The sequence below is a fragment of the Acomys minous genome (assembly GCF_964271855.1).
Source record: "Acomys minous genome assembly, chromosome: 2".
In the NCBI taxonomy this organism is placed as follows: domain Eukaryota; kingdom Metazoa; phylum Chordata; class Mammalia; order Rodentia; family Muridae; genus Acomys; species Acomys minous.
The window spans coordinates 4,663,555-4,683,386 of record NC_140484.1 but is presented as its reverse complement, the minus strand read 5'-3'; the positions used below and the strand labels follow the sequence as shown (position 1 = coordinate 4,683,386).

Genomic DNA, 19,832 nt, shown 5'->3' with positions numbered 1-19,832 from the left:
CTAGTCACTAATTGCTTCTGCAAGTGTGCTGAGCCCCCACCACACACTGCTGCTGGGACTTCAGGCTGAGATCCTGAGAGGACAATGGTAAAGCTGGCAGAGACAGAAGGCTTGCTCATGGTGCTGACACTTGAATAGGAGCCAACCATAGCCAAGACATATGCTTATGTACTGCCTCGGTTGTGCCAGTGGTGAGAAAGGGAGCTGGTTTCCAGGCAGAAAACCAGAGAAGGTTCTGTAGAGGAGATGACAGTTGACTACTTGGAGGTTAACATTTGCAGTTTAGCAGTCTTTCTATTATTTGAACTGTAAGAAAAAGAACGAAAGCCTTGGGTGATGAGCTGTGAGTGTATATGGAACAGCCTGCTGAGAACTAGAAGCCGTCCGGAGTGTTTGACACTGCGTTGTGCTCAGCATGCTGGCTACAGTGATGAGTCTTGTATTCCTGCTGCTTTCTGGGCCCACAGGCTCAGTTACCAAAGCTAATGCTGCACAGAGAGTCACAGTTCTCTAGGGTCATCAGACACAGGGCAAGTTTCTCTGTCCACTTGAGTCAAAGCAGGCTTTGGAGATGACTGGCATTGCCATGTCTGGCCAATTGTTTCGTCAGGCCACAGTTCAGAGCCTATGAACAGCAAAGTAGAAAGTTAAGAGGAAAAAAAGAGCCAGCCCACGATGGGGACTGAATTCCAAGTTGACGCTATTCTGTGGGCAGCAAATGTAAAGGGCTTCTAAGCAGGGAAGTAAGGAAGCATGAATTGGCTTTTAGGCACGTTGGCCAAGAAGCCATATCTGTGGTAGACACAGATATAGAACATGCAGTGGAGGAAGTGACAGGAGGACAAAATGATGGCCACAGAGTTGCATCATCTCCAACACTGGAGGTTTCCTACTAGATGGTGACACGTTCACTTAAAGATGCATTCTGGGGCTAGGTTGATTATGGACATGCTAAACTACAAGTGGTTTAAACATGCTGTCCCTCACAGCAAAGTTCTGAGCCCTTGGTACACTGTTCTGCATTACAAGTAGCCAAGTGGACATCACAAGATGATGCCCAGCGTTTTGTAAGCATAGAATACTTCCTTCACCAAAAATACTTCCACTCTAGTGTTCTCTGGGACAACCAGCCAACCAGGCGTGTAGTAAGGACAGGCTGTAGATAAGTGAAATATGGTGTCTGGGGAAGTAGATGAAACTGTACAAAAGCTGTCAGGAGGGCTGAGGTGATTCGGGAGTGTGGGATGACTAAGCAGGACTTTACTGGGCAGGAGAAGGGCAACCCAGGCAAGGAACATGAGATCTGGAGGAAAGCCTTTGATGAGGAAGAGCTATGCAGGAGACTGGCTTGACTGGAAGGCAGTGCTCCAATCAGAAGTGTCAGTGGTTGTGACAACCATTGTAACTAGTCTTTGTTCCGGTCAGCTTCCACCTGGGGAAAAGGTTCGTGGCATTAAATGTGCAGGAATGAAGCAGAAAGGAAAGTCTAAGCTTCCACACAGAATGCATGTGTCTGCAATGGGACATGAGGGTTCCCAGGAAGGGAAAGCAGGCTTTGAGTCGGCAGAACTTGTGGTAGTTCAGTCTGCTGTGGCTAAGGCTGGTTAGCATGCTCTGAAGAAGGACTGTCCCAGCAGTGGAAGATGCGTTTTCTCAGGTGTGGTGAGGAGGTATGGTGAGGAGGGTGCAGTGAGGAGGTGAGGTGAGGAGGGTGCAGTGAGGAGGTGAGGTGAGGAGGTGCAGTGAGGAGGTGAGGTGAGGAGGTGCAGTGAGGTGAGGTGAAGAGGTGAGGTGAGGAGGTGCAGTGAGGAGGTGAGGTGAGGAGGTGAGGTGAGGAGGTGCAGTGAGGAGGTGAGGTGAGGAGGTGAGGTGAGGAGGTGAGGTGAGGAGGTGCAGTGAGGAGGTGAGGTGAGGAGGTGAGGTGAGGAGGTGCAGTGAGGAGGTGAGGTGAGGAGGTGAGGTGAGGAGGTGAGGTGAGGAGGTGAGGTGAGGAGGTGCAGTGAGGAGGTGAGGTGAGGAGGTGAGGTGAGGAGGTGTGGTGAGGAGGTGCAGTGAGGAGGTGAGGTGAGGAGGGTGCAGTGAGGAGGTGAGGTGAGGAGGTGAGGTGAGGAGGTGAGGTGAGGAGGTGAGGTGAGGAAGGTGCAGTGAGGAGGTGAGGTGAGGAGGTGAGGTGAGGAGGTGCAGTGAGGAGGTGAGGTGAGGAGGTGAGGTGAGGAGGTGAGGTGAGGAGGTGAGGTGAGGTGAGGTGAGGAGGTGAGGTGAGGAGGTGAGGTGAGGAGGTGAGGTGAGGTGAGGAGGTGAGGTGAGGAGGTGAGGAGGTGAGGTGAGGAGGTGAGGAGGTGAGGTGAGGTGAGGAGGTGAGGAGGTGAGGTGAGGTGAGGAGGTGAGGTGAGGAGGTGAGGTGAGGAGGTGAGGAGGTGAGGTGAGGTGAGGTGAGGAGGTGAGGTGAGGAGGTGAGGTAAGGAGGTGTGGTGAGGAGGTGAGGAGGTGAGGTGAGGAGGTGAGGTGAGGAGGTGAGGTGAGGAGGTGAGGTGAGGAGGTGAGGTAAGGAGGTGAGGGAAGGAGGTGAGGTGAGGAGGTGAGGAGGTGAGGTGAGGAGGTGAGGAGGTGAGGTGAGGAGGTGAGGTGAGGAGGTGAGGAGGTGAGGTGAGGTGAGGAGGTGAGGTGAGGAGGTGAGGTAAGGAGGTGTGGTGAGGAGGTGAGGAGGTGAGGTGAGGAGGTGAGGTGAGGAGGTGCAGTGAGGAGGTGAGGTAAGGAGGTGAGGTGAGGTGAGGTGAGGTGAGGAGGTGAGGTGAGGAGGTGAGGTAAGGAGGTGTGGTGAGGAGGTAAGGAGGTGAGGTGAGGAGGTGAGGTGAGGAGGTGAGGTGAGGAGGTGAGGTGAGGAGGTGCAGTGAGGAGGTGAGGTAAGGAGGTGAGGTGAGGTGAGGTGAGGTAAGGAGGTGAGGTGAGGAGGTGAGGAGGTGAGGTGAGGAGGTGAGGTGAGGAGGTGAGGTAAGGAGGTGTGGTGAGGAAGGACCTGACCAGCGGCAGGCCTGCATCCTTACATCTATTCCTCTTGTCTTTAGTTAGAGAATACTGCCAGTTCCAGTGATTCTGCCAACTCCATTGAATCCAATAATCCAGACCAAGGTTCTGAGAAAGCGGAAAGCAATTATATGTCAATGCGATCGTGGTGAGTGGAACCGCCCTCTTGCCGGCTGCTCCTAGCCAGCCTACTTTTAATGCAACAATTACCACCGATTCACTGTGTTAACTTTGGTGTGAGGGAGTGTGTGTGTATGATGTGTATATGTGAGTGTTTGTGTGAGTGTGTGTGTGTGTGTGTGTGTGTGTGTGAGTGTGTGTGTGTGTGTGAGTGTGTGAATGATGCGTGTGTATGTGAGAGAGAGAGAGGAGAGTGGACATATGGGGTCAGAGGACACCTTGGGTGTTGGTCCTCTTCTGTTTTGTTTGAGTCAGGATTTCTTGTCGTTTGCCACTGCATATACCAGGTGAGCTGGCCCAGGAACGTCTCGGAGTCCCCACATCCTAGCACCGGGGTGTCAGAAGTGTGCTACCACGCCTGGCCTTAACAGGACCTGGAGACCCTGACTAAGGTCCTAATGCTTACGTGGCAAACGCTGTACCCACCAAGCTGCCTCTCTAGCCCTATTCATCCTAACTGTTGACAAATTGCTACAAAACATCACCAAAGACTCTGTACTATACATTGGTTGATATCTGTAGGACCATAAATTTGGGGGTTTCAGAATTTTAAAAAAAATTTTTTTTTTGGAATATCTGTATTTCCACCACGGGCTCCCTTAAAGACTAGAACTCAACTAAACATGAAATACATGCATGCGTCATGTTTTCTCATGTACCCCACATACACTTGATGAAAATCTTATGCAAAAATGTTTTAAAATTACTTTGTTCATAAAAGAACGTGTGATGGTGTGAGGTACTTCAGTTTCCAGATGCTCAGGTGAGGGTGCTCAACCTGTGGACTTGAGAGAAGGAAACGTAGCGCCAGGTTTTCCACCTGCAGAAAGCCACTTGTAACATCCTCAGGGCATTTCTGTCTGCAAAAGTTTTTCTGGCTTTTGCTTTTATGTACCTCACACGCCCATTCCGTCCTCCCAAGCCTGTAAAGGGTTATTGTGAGTCCGTCCGCCTTTAGGAAGAAGGCATGTTCCGCTCAGCTCTCCCGGTGGTGAGCCCTGATGCTGAGCACACCTCAAGACCTCGTTAATCTTTTCGTGGCTGTTAGATGCTTCGATTTGATGGATACGGTGCAAAGCTGTCAATCGCGTGTTTAAACAGCCTTACTTAACTTCTTGTATTCCAGCTTCCTCGCAGAATCAACCTCTGCATCAGCCAATTGCCAAGCCGAATCCCAGATTTCTCCGGAGACTCCAGCACAGGGGCCTCCCGAGGGAGAACATGGCACCGGAAGTGATCTGTGTCTTTCCCCTGCCGATCCGGAAGCACAAACCACAGATGACGAAAAGGGGTCCGCCTCACTAACTGTTGTGAAATTGTCTATATTACTCAAGTAAAGCTCTCATTTATAAAACTCTGTGGGCCCTAAGAGCAAGGCAGATGCCTTAAATGCACTTAAATATTCCAGGGAGCTCCTCAGTTTTCAAGTCAGCCACAAGTCTGAGAGGCTTCTGTCACTGATGCTATGAGCAGAGCCACCGAATGGCAGATGGAAGGAAAGTGGTCCCAGAGGGTGGGGTGGCATTTCCAACTCTTGTGACATTTTCCACTTTGGCCAGTCTTTTGGGCCTTGGCCCCTGGACCGCACCGAGCCAATGTATCAGCAGCCTCTCCCATCAGCACCTGTGGGCAAGCAAGTCTCCTGAGGTTCTCAGTAGATGAGAAGGAGAAAATTTAGGCCCTAGGTGGTGTCAAGGGCGCTCGATATGATAGTTGTAATTTTAGCTACTTTACATGTTCTTTTACATGGAATAATTTACAGAAGATAAATATGCAAACTGGCCTGATGGAGATGGTTATAAATCCTTTTGGTCCAGCCTTACCTCCTTCCTCATTGTCTGTCATCCACTACCACATCCCAAAGAGGGGCAGGAGAAGATGCAATGAATGGCTTTTAGTAACTTAAATTCATACCTCTTTCTTCATACGCTGGGACACGCTTTAGCTGAAAGTGCCATTTCAGAAACAGAAGACAAAAACTATACTCCGAGAGGATAGTTCAGAGCCAGGGACAGTGGCTGTTCGATGGGACTCATCCAAATGTTCTCTGTCTCAGCAACATCACCGATGAGAGCCGAGTGGAGACTGTGAACGTGTTCCTCTCCCCGCCGGATGTCATCAACTACCTTGCTCTGGTGGAAGCAGCAGGACAGATATGGTAGGTGGGAGCTGCGATGGCAGCGAAGGAACAGGGGTCAAAGGCGGCGCACCCTCACTCTGACGCTCCACATGGGACAGAAGACTCGGACTAGAATATGCTGCCACAGAGAGAGCTGGGAGGCGAAACGATCACTGCTACGGGGAGGTCAGCCTTTGAGGGGGTCCGTGTAAAGGGGCCAAAAGGCCCGGGAATCAGGACATTTCTGGTTCTTTAAAGGAGAACGGGTGTCAGGGGAACTACTCCCAGGCACTGCAGAGCAGATGTTTAACGACTAAAAAGAGAGCAAAGTTAATAAGATAATAAGCAAAGTTAATAATAATAAAAAGAAAAAGATGTGTAGGAGGGCCTAAGATTCCCACACCCCAGCCAAAACCTCTACTTAAAACTCTATCACAAAAGTCTATATGGCAGACATTTTTAAAAAATACTATTTATCTGATTCTACATCCTTTTAGACTGTGAAAGGGCATGGTGGCACCCTACATCAAGAGTTCAAGGCCAACCAGAGCTTCATAGAAGGTTCAAGGACAGCTTTGGACGCATAGTCAGATCCTCTCCCCTCCCCCGCTTAATAAGCCTGTTTAATTCATTTTGGTGGAAGTTTGAAAGATTTATTTATTGTATTTTGGGTGTTTTATTTTGACTGCATGCACAGACGTGTGCACCACACGCATGTCTTGGGCCATGGATCCCCTGGAACTGGAGTTGCAGACAGTTGTGAGCTGCCGTGTGGGTTCTTGGAATTGAACCCAGGTCCTCTACAAGAGCAGCCAGTACTACTAACCACTGAGCCATCTCTCCAGCCCTGGAAGATTGAATTTTTACAAGATAATTCATTAAAGAAAATGCCAGAATGCCATAATTTTTCATTTTTCCAAACTTTTGCAATCTAAGACTTGCAAATACCTGCTTGGCCCATGAGCTTGTCTATGACCAAGCCTGTACATTTGTCCGTTCATTTATCTACTCATTAGATATTCATTGTGCAGTGCTGTGTGCTTGTTTCTGCCAGACATGTACTGAGCATTCTGTTTTCTTGGAACTGTGGAGTTATAAAATTTTAAACACCAACTAAGAAAACAAAAAGGTAGATCTGTATTCCCAGGGGCACAAAGCCAGGAAAAAAAATGGTAGCCACATGAATTAGTAAATATAAGAAGTACGTATTATTCAAAACTACAATTAAAGTGTTCCCACCGTGCATAATCATAAGCCCTGCAACAGGAAAGATTAGCTACAAGCAAAACAAGGGACTAGACTTGGCTGGGCCTTCCAAGGGTGGCTTGTTTGGAGCGGAGCTGAGAGAAAAGTGGGGAAGGGAAGAAGGTAGTCCAAACAGAAAAAGGAGATGTTGACTTCCAACGCGGGACAAACTCAGCCCAGAGTGAGGCGATCCTGCATGCCCCATGCCCCCCTCCTCCAGTGAGCTGGGTCTCACCTTCCTGTTGGATGTTGTATTTCCTCTGCAGTGTGGCTCGGTGGGAAGGCCCTCCCCGACTAGGGTGCTTATTCTGCCATGGAGATCATGTCTTGGCCGTGAATGACCTGAGACCCCAAAGCCTGGAGGAGGTGTCCTTGTTTCTTACCCGGTGTATCCGGAAGGAGGTGAGTCTTATGGACCAGCCCTGGCCAGACCGAGTCAAGGTCAAGGTTTCAGGTGGAGTCTGAGCCCTACTCAGAACATGAATGAAATCCTGCCTTCCGAATCAAGTACTGTGGGGAAAGCTCTGAGCTAGGAGAGAGACAGGGCTCTGGGTGTCTGACCTCAAACACTGTGAGAGGGCAAAACGAACTCCCATGGACTCTGACTAGACCCTTTAAGCAGTCTGCACCAGTTGTTGAAGAATAGTATACTACAGCATGCTGTGACACCCTCGCAGCATCCCTGGCACAAATTATGTGCTCAACACAATCACAGTGATGTTAGTTCAACCCGCACCGGCCCCGCAACATCGAGAGGCTCGCTTCTCTGAGGGTCACCTTTCTCATCTAAAATCCGACAAAACGCCGCTCCTTCTGCACAGAGTTATTATTAAGATTTAGCATAATATGTGGGACAATGCTCAGTATCAGTTTTTAAAGGGCGAACCTGCATTTAAATGGTCTCACCGGCTAGTACAGTCTTCGTGTTGTCTATCCTTTCTTAGCCCACTTTGATTTCTAGCCTGATGACCTTCAGAAGGTCAATGCGTTCTCTGCGTTTAGCTTCTCTCTAACGTGAGGAGCAGAGCAAGGATCCACTCACTCACCCATTCCTGCGGTTTTCAAACTGTATTCCTTGGGGCTCTGGGATGTGGCCTGGGGAGAGGAGAGGAAGGGCTCGACGTGCCAGGCTTCAGGCAAAGACGTTCGCATTTATCTCTTAATAAGCAGACGCATCCAAAGTGTTGGACAGCTCCGTTAACATTCTGTGAAAGCACAGAGCCTTGACTTGAACTTCCACAAACTGCAACACTAGAGACCTTTCCTCAGGCCTAGGATCTGTGGTGATGTATCATGCATGCTGAGGAAGGACGCACCTGCCTCTTCCTCATCAATCAGTAAACCTGCCAGGTGGATAGACTGCTGTTGTTGCTATTATCTAAAAGGGTAAGACCAGTCAGGCACGTGACTAAAGCAGGCACAAAGCTAGTTACCGGCGGGGCCATGGTTCCTTCAGTCTGTGCTTCCTCGCTGTTTAGTGAACATCCATCTACCCTGTACTGGATACCTTGTTGGTTCTAAGGCTACAAAAGTGGCCTCAGCTTGCACTTAAGTAGCTCTCAGACCAGTGGGTCGAAAGAAGTATTGTAGGCACTTCTCAGAGTACAGTGCGTGCTTTGAGGAGTGAACACCGTGCAGAGGGAGAAGAGATGGACCTTCTGAGGGAGGCCAGCAGGGTTTCTCAGAGGGCGTGATGTTTAGCTTAAGAGTTCAACCCTTGGTGCAAGTTTGTGTGGTAGGCAAGAGGTTGGTTTCGGGGTCTTGGTCCAATAGTCTGGTAACTTATACTTGACAGCATCTGCCAGTGGTCCACGCTGTGGCCAAAGGGTTAAGAAAGCCATGTGCACCTTCCAGAAGCTACTGAACATGACTCTGTCCCAAAGATCCAGACCTGTGCTCATCAGTCAGGAAACGTGGCTTTGGCTGGACTCACGTCTAAACGTCTACCTGACTATGGCCGCTTTGTTGTGACTGCCCTTTCAGACTGCACCTGACCGGTGCTCTTTCTGTCCTTCTCACTCCACCTGAGAGCAACTCCTACGTAGTCCTGACCACTGACAATACCAACGACACGGTTATCTAGAGCAGTGGTTCTCAACCTGTGGCCACACCCCTTCTGGGGTGGCTGAAGACACTTTCACAGGGGCCGAATATCAGCTATCCCACATGTCCGATATTCACATTGTGATTTATAACAGTAGCAAAATTACAGTTAGAAAGTAGCAATGAAAATAATTTTATGGTTGGGGGTGCCCAGAACACGAGGAGCGCATTAAAGGGTCACAGTGTTAGGAAGGCTGAGAACTAAAGAATCGAAGCTTCCCCCCTCTCTCCCCACCACTCCTGTCTTCTTCCTTTTGTGTAAACACAGAGAGCCAACCACCTTTTAAAATTCAAACACCTGGTTCTTGGAAGAGAAAAGATGTTGGAAAAGGACATGTGGGAGCAACCGCATCTCCCATGGCTAATACGCCTGAGCCAGCCACATCTACACGGACCACAGTGGAGAGAGGCTGCACAGGGATGGGCTAGAGACGGTGTGAGGGGAGGGACAGCTTTCTAGAGGCAGAGGATGGAGTGTGTTTCCTTCTGCTGTTGTCTGGGGCTTTCCTGTACGGCAATCTCCTTTGGATGCACAGGACTCCAAAGGCCCTTTGAGTTCTTGGAGCAACTGGGTCCCTCTGTGTTACCTTACTTAGATGTCTATTGCTGCAATATAACAGCATGGCCAAAACCCACACAGGAGGAGAGGGTTTGTTTCTCCTACAGGTCCAAACCACAGTCATCACCAAAGGAAGTCAGGCAGGGTATGGGCAGGCCAGGGAGGAGTGCGGTGTGCAGAGCTGTTCCTCACGGTTTACTCACTGGACTTTCTTCCAGCACCCAGGACCCCTAACCCTGGGATGTCACTACCCACAGTGCACTGGGCTCTTCCACATCAATCAATAAAATGTATCTATAGGCCAACCTAGTGGGGACATTTTCTTATCGAGTTTCTCTCTTCCAAAATAGCTAGTAAGTGTAAAGATAACATAACATAAGCCAGCACAGTGGGCCATCAGCACCTTTTAAAACGTGCCTAGAGACCTAGGTCAGCAAATGTCAGAAAATGAAAGGTCGCATTCCACTGAGTGTTCAGATCTCCCACGATGCCTTTGGCTCATCACAGCTTGTCACAGGATTTCCTTGGAGAACGGATTGAAGGGGTGTGAAGGATGACTGCCCGAGAGCTGGGGAGTCTAAGGATAGCCTTCCGTCATTTAATTAATCACCTCCCGTCTTTTGTCTTAGAAAGTGAAACTCTCCATCGGCCGGATCCCAAATTCAGACAAGTTCCATACTTCTACCTGTGTGTGCTCCTTAAAACACCGATTGGTCGAGTCTGTCCAACAGGACTTGCCAGGACAGGAGAGGACACCAAAGAGGAGCCTGGCCTTCAGAAAGAACCAGAAGGAAGCTACTGGAGAGTAGGCAGCAGGCCCCTGGCAGCAGAAGCTGGAGCACTATGACTGGAGGAAGACAACATCCTTTATGTCACTGTAGTGTCCTAACTGTGGGGGTCACTGGCCCCTCTTTGGCTTTTGCATCGGGAAAGTCACATGGGATAATGACTAATGAACAGAGTTAAAGCGGAAAGCCTTATTATCTGAGACTTTGCCCCAGACACGGCAGACACCGACTGAGTGAATCTCTGGTCTAATTAAGAACACCGTGTGCTTTCTGAGGTCACGGTCCATCCACACAATCAGCTCTATTGGGACCTTCTAGTTAGAATTGCTCATTCCAAAGAGACAAGAGAGAAGCAAGGCTGTAGCAGCCCTCCCAGATGCTCGCTGTGACTCAGCAACCTAGGAGCCACCAGGCCAGGCAGAGTGGCCTCTCTGTCTCAGCACACCTGCTTTCTGAAAGACACAGTAACTACTTTGGAAGCTGAGGAAGTTTGGGGCTGTATCCAGCCAAGATCTGCTTGCTGTAAAAAAAACAAATAGGAAAGTGGACATTCTTAATTGATTGGTTTACTGCCAGATTAATACTGCAAAGCCAAAAAGAATCAAAGGCCTTTTAATAATCTGGAAAGCAGAGCTGAACTGAACACCAATCATCCTGGGGAATGGTGGTGCAAAGGGAGGTTTAGAAAACACATCTCCGCAGGCCGTCCTTTCACCTGGAAGGCATGAAGGCTTTGAAAGATGCATGATGTGCAGTCTTCATGACTCGTGAGTTCTGTAGCTGCTTGGGCACAGAACCACAAATCTGAAACCAGCTTTGAAATAAAGTGCCATGACTTCAGCCTTGTACCTGTGTTTATATTAGTAAAGACCTTTGGCATGCAGAGGAGACATTCAATAACATTCCATTTTCTGTTATGTAGATTACTGCCAGTATAAAATGTGTATAAGTATATAAAGCATAAAAAGACAAATAAAGGGGTGTGCACGACTATTTCAAATCTCATAAATAAGAAACCAAGGCAGCAGTGCAGTGTGGAAATAAATAGCCATCCAGGCAAAACTGCTGGCAGCCAGCTGTGGGGGTGGATGCATGGGTTCTCCTGGTCCCTATGTGCCCACAAGGAGGCGAGAAGTAGTCTGATGACCCAGGAGTCGTTACCACCCGGGACCATCCAGCTAGCTCACAGCAGTGCTTGTCAGCCTGCCACAGCCTGCCACCTCCCCAACCCCAGAGCCTGCCTCCTGCCATGGAGTGACAAGGGGGGGCCTTGCTGTGAGGTCACCAGGTGCTTCTCTTAATCAAAATGTTTGCTCTTAAAAGGAAATTGCAGGGCGGACACCAACCCCAACACTCCAGGCTCTGGTGTAGGAGCCTGGAAGCTGCATCCTAATGTACCCCCAAGGGATTTGAGTGAGGGGCCCAGTTCCACAGCCTATCAGGGAGGGGCCTGGGGGTCTTCAGGAGAGTATAGAAATGCACTCCTTGAAGAAAGAATGTAGTTTTCAGTAGTGCTGAGGGAGGAAATCCTCCAACATTTGTCCTTTTCTGTCATCCAGAAGAGAGTACAACCCAAGAACCTGCTGAGAGACGGCTGGAGAAGCCGTCAGGCCAGGCCTGACAAGGGCTATGCCTTGTGTTACATAACTTCACCAAAGTGAATCGCACCATTCCCACTCTCTCTGCTGTCCATTGTTGGGCTGATGCGGAGCTACATTGTACTCAAATGTCAGCTGCTTGCCTCCCAAGATCCCTATTTTCCTATAAGCAAATTCTCATGTATCCAAAATGATGCTTAAAACCTTTCCTCCCAAATTATCCCTGATTGGCTAAAGTTGCCTACAGCCTGGACCAGGCAGACAAGAGGATGGAGGAGTGAGGTTCACAGGCTTGTGGGGTCGCAGAAGTATTTATGGGGATTTTGTGTGGGAAGTAGACAAGATAGCTTAGAGGGCTGACATCTGTCCAGCTCCAGAGTTTTAAGGGTTGTAATAAATCTAACAATTTTTCTGTGTCTTCTTTTGATAAAATAGCAGTTTAAGGAATAACTGCTGAGCCGGGCGTGGTGGCGCACACCTTTAATCCCAGCACTCGGGAGGCAGAGGCAGGCGGATCGCTGTGAGTTCAAGGCCAGCCTGGTCTACAAATCGAGTCCAGGACAGCCAAGGCTACACAGAGAAACCCTGTCTCAAAAAACCAAAAAAAAAAAAAAAAAAGTAATAACTGCTGCTGTATTAATAACCAGCTTTAGTTAATATTAAATTTTTCTTTTACATATGCCTTAATAATTAAATGAGTCAATATTAAACATTAATAATTCCACAACAATCCATGGACATATCGTTTTCATTGATGACCATGGCTGCTGCAAAGAATCTGGCCCTCTCCTGGGTCTGCTTAAATAATAAAGGAGAAAAAAGAATGCCATGGAGCCTTGCTTGATGTCTCATCTTTGACCTGTCCTAGTTTGCTTTTACTCTCAAGTTGACACAGCTTAGAGTCACCTAAGAATGGAGTCTCAAATGAGGGGTTAGACTGCTCTGCGGGCATATCTTTATGGGGTTGTCTTAACTGATCGTTGATGTGGGAAGGCTCTGTCCACTGTTGGCAGCACCATTCCCTAGGCAGGTGCTCCTGGGCTGTGTGAGAAAGAGTGAGCTCGGGAGTGAGGCAGTGAACAGCAGTTCCTCCATAGTTTCTGCTCTCAGATTCTTCCCAGATGGTCCCGGATGACAGATTATAACTTGCATGCCAAAATAAACCATTTGCACCCCACCCCCCACCACCTTAATTTGCTTTTGGTCGAAGTGTTTTTATCACAGCAACAGAAAGAGCTAGAACAAGCCTGAGTCTGGTGTGGCTCTTTAGTCTGGCTGAGGAAGGAGCCAGAGCTCAAAACTGTGGCAAGATGACTGAGGTAACCTCCTGCCCTCCCCACCACTCCCCTCGCTCCACACCAGGCTCCGTGCTGGGCCCACAGCTCCTCAACACATACCTTTCCCCGCTTCACAGCGTTTCGGTGGGGCATTGGAGTACCACCTCTCCACGTCCTACTGGGTGCCTCGGATCTCCAAAACAGACCTCAGGGACATCTGGAAGTTTCTATTTGGTTCTCCCTGCTGAGGATACAGTTCAGAATTGCAAAGAGCGGCTGGCAAAAGAGAGGATGACTGTGCAGGGCCAAGTACTTGTAATCACATTCAAAGCTGTTGACATTCCTCATACCAAAAAGGCATTCTTCTCTGCATGAGAGAGACTACCACACATTTATGTGTTTGTATGTAGTGTACGTACATACTTGCACCAGGGAGAGAAGACATGGGGGAGTCATGGTGATTCTGCCACCATTCTACACTTTTCTTTCAGGGCTTGTGCCAAGTGACTTTCCCTCGGGATTATGAAAAGAATGTAAAGTAATAAACAGGCCTCATGGCTCTCAGACTGAGCTGGATTGAGTCAAGGACTTGTGGCTGAGTGACATGTGAGTTTTAATGAGAACGCCATTTAGCATGTCTGAGTTAATGAAACCGTTGTCTGGTGATCAACAGTCCCACAGGATCTTGGGGCCCTTCTCCAAATCTCTCTTACTAGATGGTTCTGGAAATCCTTGGACTCACAATGTTCCACACTGGGACTGATCTTCCTGATAAGGTAGCCACCAGCCATATGTGCTATTTGGCTTTAAATTGGTTTAAACCAAGTGAATTTAAACTTCCATTTCAAACATGCTAGTCATGGTTGAAGTATTTGGTAACCTTAGATGGTGATAGGGCTGTGGTATTACACAGCACCAAAATGACCTTTTTCCATCATCATAGAAGGTTCTAGCAGACAAAATTTTCCTATCTTATGTCCCAAGAGGAGAACAATCACATCCTATTTCCCACCCTAACCCCAGCCCATAACTGCAGCGTATAGTACACATGCGTGATAAACACCTGCTAAGGAAAGAAATCACTGCAATGTGTGCTAAGTACTAATTCATAAACATTATTCGATTTTGAGACTTTTTTCAAATAAAATACTCACACCTATAACTCAGGCAACACTGGCTTTTCCTCTTCCTTGTTTCCTCCTTGCCTGGTGTCACATAATTCATTTGAAAACTGAGCTATAGCACTTTTATATCTACATTGTTTTCTCAGCAATTAGCAAGTTTCTGGGGGCATCAGCAGTACACTTTGGAGCTGTTACAGAAACAAGAAATGGCAGGGTCTACAGCTCTCCAGCAAGTTGCTGATCACAGCGAAGGGAAAGACAAGTCTATTGTGATCTCGGCTCTTATGTCGTTTTCATTTAAGAATCATTGGCATGTAAGCCTAGTTTTTAGATTATGTTAATCATAGGTGTTCTTCTTTGTTTAAGTGTGAACTTGTAAAACAGATGTGGGGTCTTGTTGTAGCTGGACACATGCTAAGAGTCAGAAGTGTGCAGTGGGAGAGATTCTTACACGTACTGGCCACCAGTGTTTAATGCGGGGCGCCCTAGGATGCTGACTTGGGACTTGGTTGCCTCGATGGCGGCAGGGAAACTGTCGCGGCATTGTCATGTGTGTGTGTTGCTTGGCCTCTTGTTTCTTAAGTGGCAGGTGAGAGCACTGGGGAAATTCGGAGAACAACACGCTCCCACACCATGAATTTCAGAAAGGAAGGAGGCCATGATAAACGGAGGGGTAGTCACGCCTCACGCTGCTGGGCACAAAACCATACACTGTACAGAGTCCGACAACAGGTCTATGAAGTCAAGCCTGACCACCCTCGAAGCACAGAGAAGCGAACTGCAGCTAAAAAGAATGTTGCAGAGCTGGAATTCAAACCAGGCCGACCGGACGTGGAGACACAGCCTGAGTGTCCTCAGTGGAAGAGCCATGGAAGAGCAAGATGCACAGGGAGCGGGTGTAGACAGGGGCAGACACGCGGCACACTTTCCACGGCTTGCCTAGGAAGGCTCAACCCTTTTACATACCCCGGATCATTAACATACTCATCTTCTGACATCTTACCCAGGAGAAACACAAAAACCCATATATTTTACTCGAAAAACTAGGAGAACTTCACCAAGGCTCCTTTTGTGACACGTTTATGTTTTTTACAGACCTCTTCTTAGATGGGCCTGGTTTGTGTGACAGTCAATTGGTCGGCAACTAACACATCTCCAGTGACAAAAATGTTGGACTATCCTCGGGATAGGGGAGCAAGAGGGACCCTGACTTTGTGAAGCTCCTGCTTAGGTACACTGAGGCAGACACATTCACAGCTGAGCAGTAGTCAGGCTGACTGCCCTCCATCCAAACTCAAACCTGGAAACACAAAAGACTTAAAGACGAGTCCACTGTGGGCAGGTCCTGGAAAAGCTTCATAGGCGGACAAGCAGGAAGAGAGCCTAAAAATAAAGAGGGCTTTCATATCTGAGAGAATGGGCAGGATTTACCTGATATTCCGGGATAGGCCAGATCCCTAGAGCAGCCGCACGAAACTTAGACTGCTTCAAGCATCCCGGAGGGACCAGGAAAAGCATCCCTGTGTAAGAGGCAGTGCGCTGCGGGCTTAGTGAGAGTCTTTTTTCTTTTTTTCTTTTTTTTACTTTATTAATTTATTCTCATTACATCTCACTGGTTATCCCATCCCTTGTATCCTCCCATTCTTCCCTCCCTCCCATTTTCCCCTTAGTTCCCTCCCCTATGACTGTTCCTGAGGGGGATTACCTCCCCCTGTATATGCTCATAGGGTATCAAGTCTCTTCTTGGTAACCTGCTGTCCTTCCTCTGAGTGCCACCAGGTCTCCCCCTCCAGGGGACATGGTCAAAGGTGAGGCACCAGAGTATGTAAGAAAGTAATATCCCACTCTCCACTCTACTGTGGAGAGTGTTCTTACCAGGAAACTGAGACAGAGGGGAGGACATTCTAGTGGGACTCTAGATGAGAGAATCATGGGAGAATGGCAAAGTAGAAGGATCCAGAGGGTCCTAAAAGCCTACAAGTAGAACATTATGATAGGCAGATTTGGGCCCAGGGGTCCCGCTCAAACTAAGGCACCAGCCAAGGACAATACAGGCGATAAACCTTAAACCCCTACCCAGATCTAGACAAAGAGAGTCTTTTACTCCGTCATAGGCAATGGATCTTCCTCATTGCATCTTAAAACAAACCTAACACCATCACCCAGGGGCTGCGGGGAAGACTCTTCTACAGAAGTTACAAGTGGCGATACAGTCCCAAGCTAGAGCGGAAGGATGGCAGGAGACGACAAGGCAGGACTGGGAAACGAAGTCGGAGAAGAGCTTCCTCGAAGGCTTGAGACCTGTGCTCCAGCCCCAGACCTCATGAGAAAATGTGCTGCGTGTGGGGACCCAAGTTCCCCGTCTCAGCATGGGGCAGTTGGGGACAGGCAGATCCTCAGGACTAGCTGGCTAGGAGCTCTATAACCTGTTGGTGAGCTCCAGATCAGTAAGAGATGTTGTCTTTTAAGGCACATGGCCACTGGGCAGGGTGGTGCACATCTTTAAGCACAGCGCTCAGGAGGCAGAGGCAGAGGCAGGCAGATCTCTGAGTGTGAGGCCAGCCTGGTCCACAGAACAAGTTCTTTAGCATAGCCAGGCCTACACAAAGGAACTCTGGTTTGAAAATCCAAACAGAAAAGCCAAATGATACCTGGGGTTATCTCCTGACGTACACACTCATACACACCTGTACCTACCTACATACACAGACACATGGGCAAACACACACACACACACACACACACACACACACACACACACACACACACACACACACGAAGGCAAGAAAGCCTTCAAAGGCTAGAAATCAGGAAACAGGCAGCTATATCATGGAAGAAAATCCACAAAAAAATAGTAAAGATAATGTATCCCTCTGCTCCTCCAAAGCTGGGTACTGCTGACCTGGGCTGGCCTGCCCGCTGCTGTTTCCGGGTGTCTCCTTGGACCATTTTCTCTACAGCAGTGGTTCAACATTCCAAACACTGTGACCCTTTAATAAAGTTCCTCATGTTGTGGTGACCCCCAAACATAAAATTGTTTTCCTTGCTACTTCATAGCTGTAACTTTGCTACTGTAATTAATTGTAATGTAAATGTTTGATAGGCAGAATATTGGGCATGTGACCCCCGAAGGGATCACAACCCACAGGTTGAGACCCGCTAGTCCAGGAGCTGCTGAGGAACCTGCCACTTGACTTTTATTATGATTATGATTATGATTATGATTATTATTTTAAGACAAGGTTTCTCTGTGTAGCCTTGGCTGTCCTGGACTAACTTTGTAGACCAGGCTGGCCTTGAACTTACAGCGATCCACTTGCCTCTGCCTCCCCAGTGCTGGCATTAAAGGAGTGCGCCACCACCGCCCGGCTGCCACTTGACTTTTGCACACTTAAGAGCACTAGGATTTTTGTTGTCCTGCAAGGGACAGCAGCACACTAATCCGATTTCCAACCCTCATAAGCTGTCATTCAGCCCTTACCTTACCACACACTTAACACTGTAGCTAGAAGATCGCCTGAGTTCTCCATAAGAAGCCAGAAGCCCTGGCCACGTGGAGAAGGTGGGGGCTCCGGGAAGAGATGGGCTCCACCCCTGCAGATGGTCGGCACGACGCTGTCACCAGGCTGGATGCTGTCATCCAGCTTTTCTGTAATTAATATCTCACACTTCCAAACAAAGTGTGTGAAACTGCAAGGGACTCTGCCAAAATTCCTTCCAGCTTACATAAGCCCTGCTCGAGCAGGGCTGGGGTTTGTTAGTGCTGTGAACACTTTGGTGAAATCTGTAGTTGCTGTACTGTCTATGATATTAATGTCACCACTGGGCTGAGGAGGAGGCCTCCTTCACGGAGCTCATGCTGGCTGTTAGAGATTCGCACAGTATTCAAGCTTGTTAAAGAACTTGCACACTTACAACCTCTTCCTGTATCCCCTTTCCCCAAACTTGCTGGACTTACGAGCACAGGCCATAGAGAACTCTAGAACTCTCCATGAACTCTCTGAGATAGATATGAAAGGAAAAATAAGGGGCACGCCACTGCCATGCTGAGAACATTTTCAAGTCAGGATTTATTTATCTGGCAAACACTGACAGAGCGAGTCCAGCTCAAGTGTCATGTTTCCCTGTGCAGGCAGAACTGGCTGGCCCATCTATGGTTCTATGCCTCTCATCCATGTGTAATCGGTTCCAGGATTCCCAGGAAACACCCGAATCCAAGATGCTCCAGGCCCTTTTATAGAACAATGCAGCATCTGCATATAGCCTACACACATATGTTTTGAATCTTCCCTAGGTCTCTATAATACTTTCAATGTCAATGCTGTATAAACAGCAACACTGTCGTGTTAGAGAATAATATGAAAAAAATCTGCGTGCTTGTGTTGGGCAGTGGTGGCGCACGCCTTTAATCTCAGCACTCTGGAGGCAGAGGCAGGCAGGCACTCTCTGTGAGTTCGAGTCCAGCCTGGTCTGCAGAGAGTTCTAGGACAGGCAGAGCTACACAGAGAAACCACATCTTAGAAAAAACAAACAAAAAATTGCATGCGTTCAATACAGACACAAGTTTTCCTCAAATATTTTCTGTAGAGGAATTTTTTAAATGTTTATTTATTATTATGTATACAGTGCTCTGTCTGCCTGCATGTACATCTGCAGGCCAGAAGAGGACATTAGATCTCATTATAGATGGTTGTGAGCCACCATGTGGATCTTGGGAATTGAACTCAGGACCTCTGGAAGAGCAGTCAGTGCTTTTAACCTCTGGGCCACCTCTCCAGCCCTCTGTAAAGAAATTTTAATCCAGCCATTTGGCTTCTCTGATCCAAAGACCTAGGCCTGTGTGATCCGGCTGGAATGCAGACATACCACACAGCTTTAATCCCCCTGTTTGGAATACAGACACATCCAAACAATGACACCGAGAGACAGACAAAGTGACAAATCAGAGAAAGATTTGACAGAATAGGATACGCCCCACTCTCATGAGAGCAGCACAGGAAAGAGGTGATTTAAGAGCAGTGTGGGGAGGGGGAGGGGATTGAGCTGAGTCATCTGAGCAGTCAGTTCAGTTGGAGTGGTAGAGCTGAATACAACAGACAGAGTTCAGTAGAGAAGACAGCACAACAGGGCTGAGTTCAGGACAGGGCAGGGCAGGCAGTTCGATGCAGTCCAGTTCATGGAGTGCAGAAGCAGAGCAATTCAGGAGGTTGAACCAGTCATCTTGGAGAAGAGTTTGAGCCAGAACAGCTGAGTTGAACTGAGCCAGCCCAGAGTTCAGAAAGAGCCAGAAAGGCGTAGAAAGGGCTCTCATCCCATTCCCACATATGAGAAAATAAGAACAACATTTACAATTTTCAGGTGCACACATGTGGAATCCTTAGGTGTGGAGGGTTACACGTGTCTGTTATCCCAAGCACATGTGTAGACCCTTTGTGATTTGGAACGCCATATTTTGGTCACTTTTATATTGAAGATTCTTGAAGCATGCTAAGAATAATAATACTAACTACCTATCAAGCTAAAGTGAAAAGGATGCCCCAATCCTACCATGCGGCATCATTCATAGATATCTCCCTGGTGCACACAGGCCCACCAAGCAGGTCTTCTGTTGGTCTTGGTTGCATAGACAGAGGGACTCTTGAAGACTTAAGGGTCAGAGCCTCTAGGGACCAGAGGCTGCAGGGGTCTCTTCTAGCATCTACTGGACTAGAAAAAAAAATTTTTTTAAATATCATCTTCTTTCATCCTCTCATGACTTTCAAGGTAAGTAATGGAGAGAAAACAAAGCTCAGAAAGGTCAAAGATTGGGTCTTTT

The 19,832-nt window shown here is 48.2% G+C and overlaps 1 protein-coding gene and 1 long non-coding RNA gene across 4 annotated transcripts in view; one reads left to right on the top strand and one right to left on the bottom strand.

Moving 5' to 3' along the window:
• The window catches only part of PLEKHS1 (pleckstrin homology domain containing S1), a 32,972-nt gene extending 22,114 nt beyond the window's left edge, over nt 1-10,858 (top strand). For 2 of the 3 annotated variants that reach the window (XM_084774051.1, XM_084774050.1), the window contains exons 10-14: nt 3,066-3,172; nt 4,331-4,537; nt 5,261-5,362; nt 6,835-6,970; nt 9,860-10,858. In XM_084774051.1, coding sequence (XP_084630177.1) covers nt 3,066-3,172; nt 4,331-4,537; nt 5,261-5,362; nt 6,835-6,970; nt 9,860-10,039 — 732 coding nt within the window. In that variant the 3' untranslated portion in view covers nt 10,040-10,858. The remainder of the gene's footprint in view (nt 1-3,065; nt 3,173-4,330; nt 4,538-5,260; nt 5,363-6,834; nt 6,971-9,859) is intronic. The other variant, XM_084774052.1, reaches the window with a different exon arrangement.
• On the bottom strand, nt 72-17,645 carry LOC311593035. Its single transcript, XR_014777575.1, has 4 exons — nt 17,499-17,645; nt 13,014-13,137; nt 3,045-3,132; nt 72-625 (listed from the first exon to the last, which is right to left on the bottom strand). It is a non-coding gene; the product is annotated as an uncharacterized lncRNA (long non-coding RNA).
• Nucleotides 17,646-19,832: the final 2,187 nt, after the last annotated feature.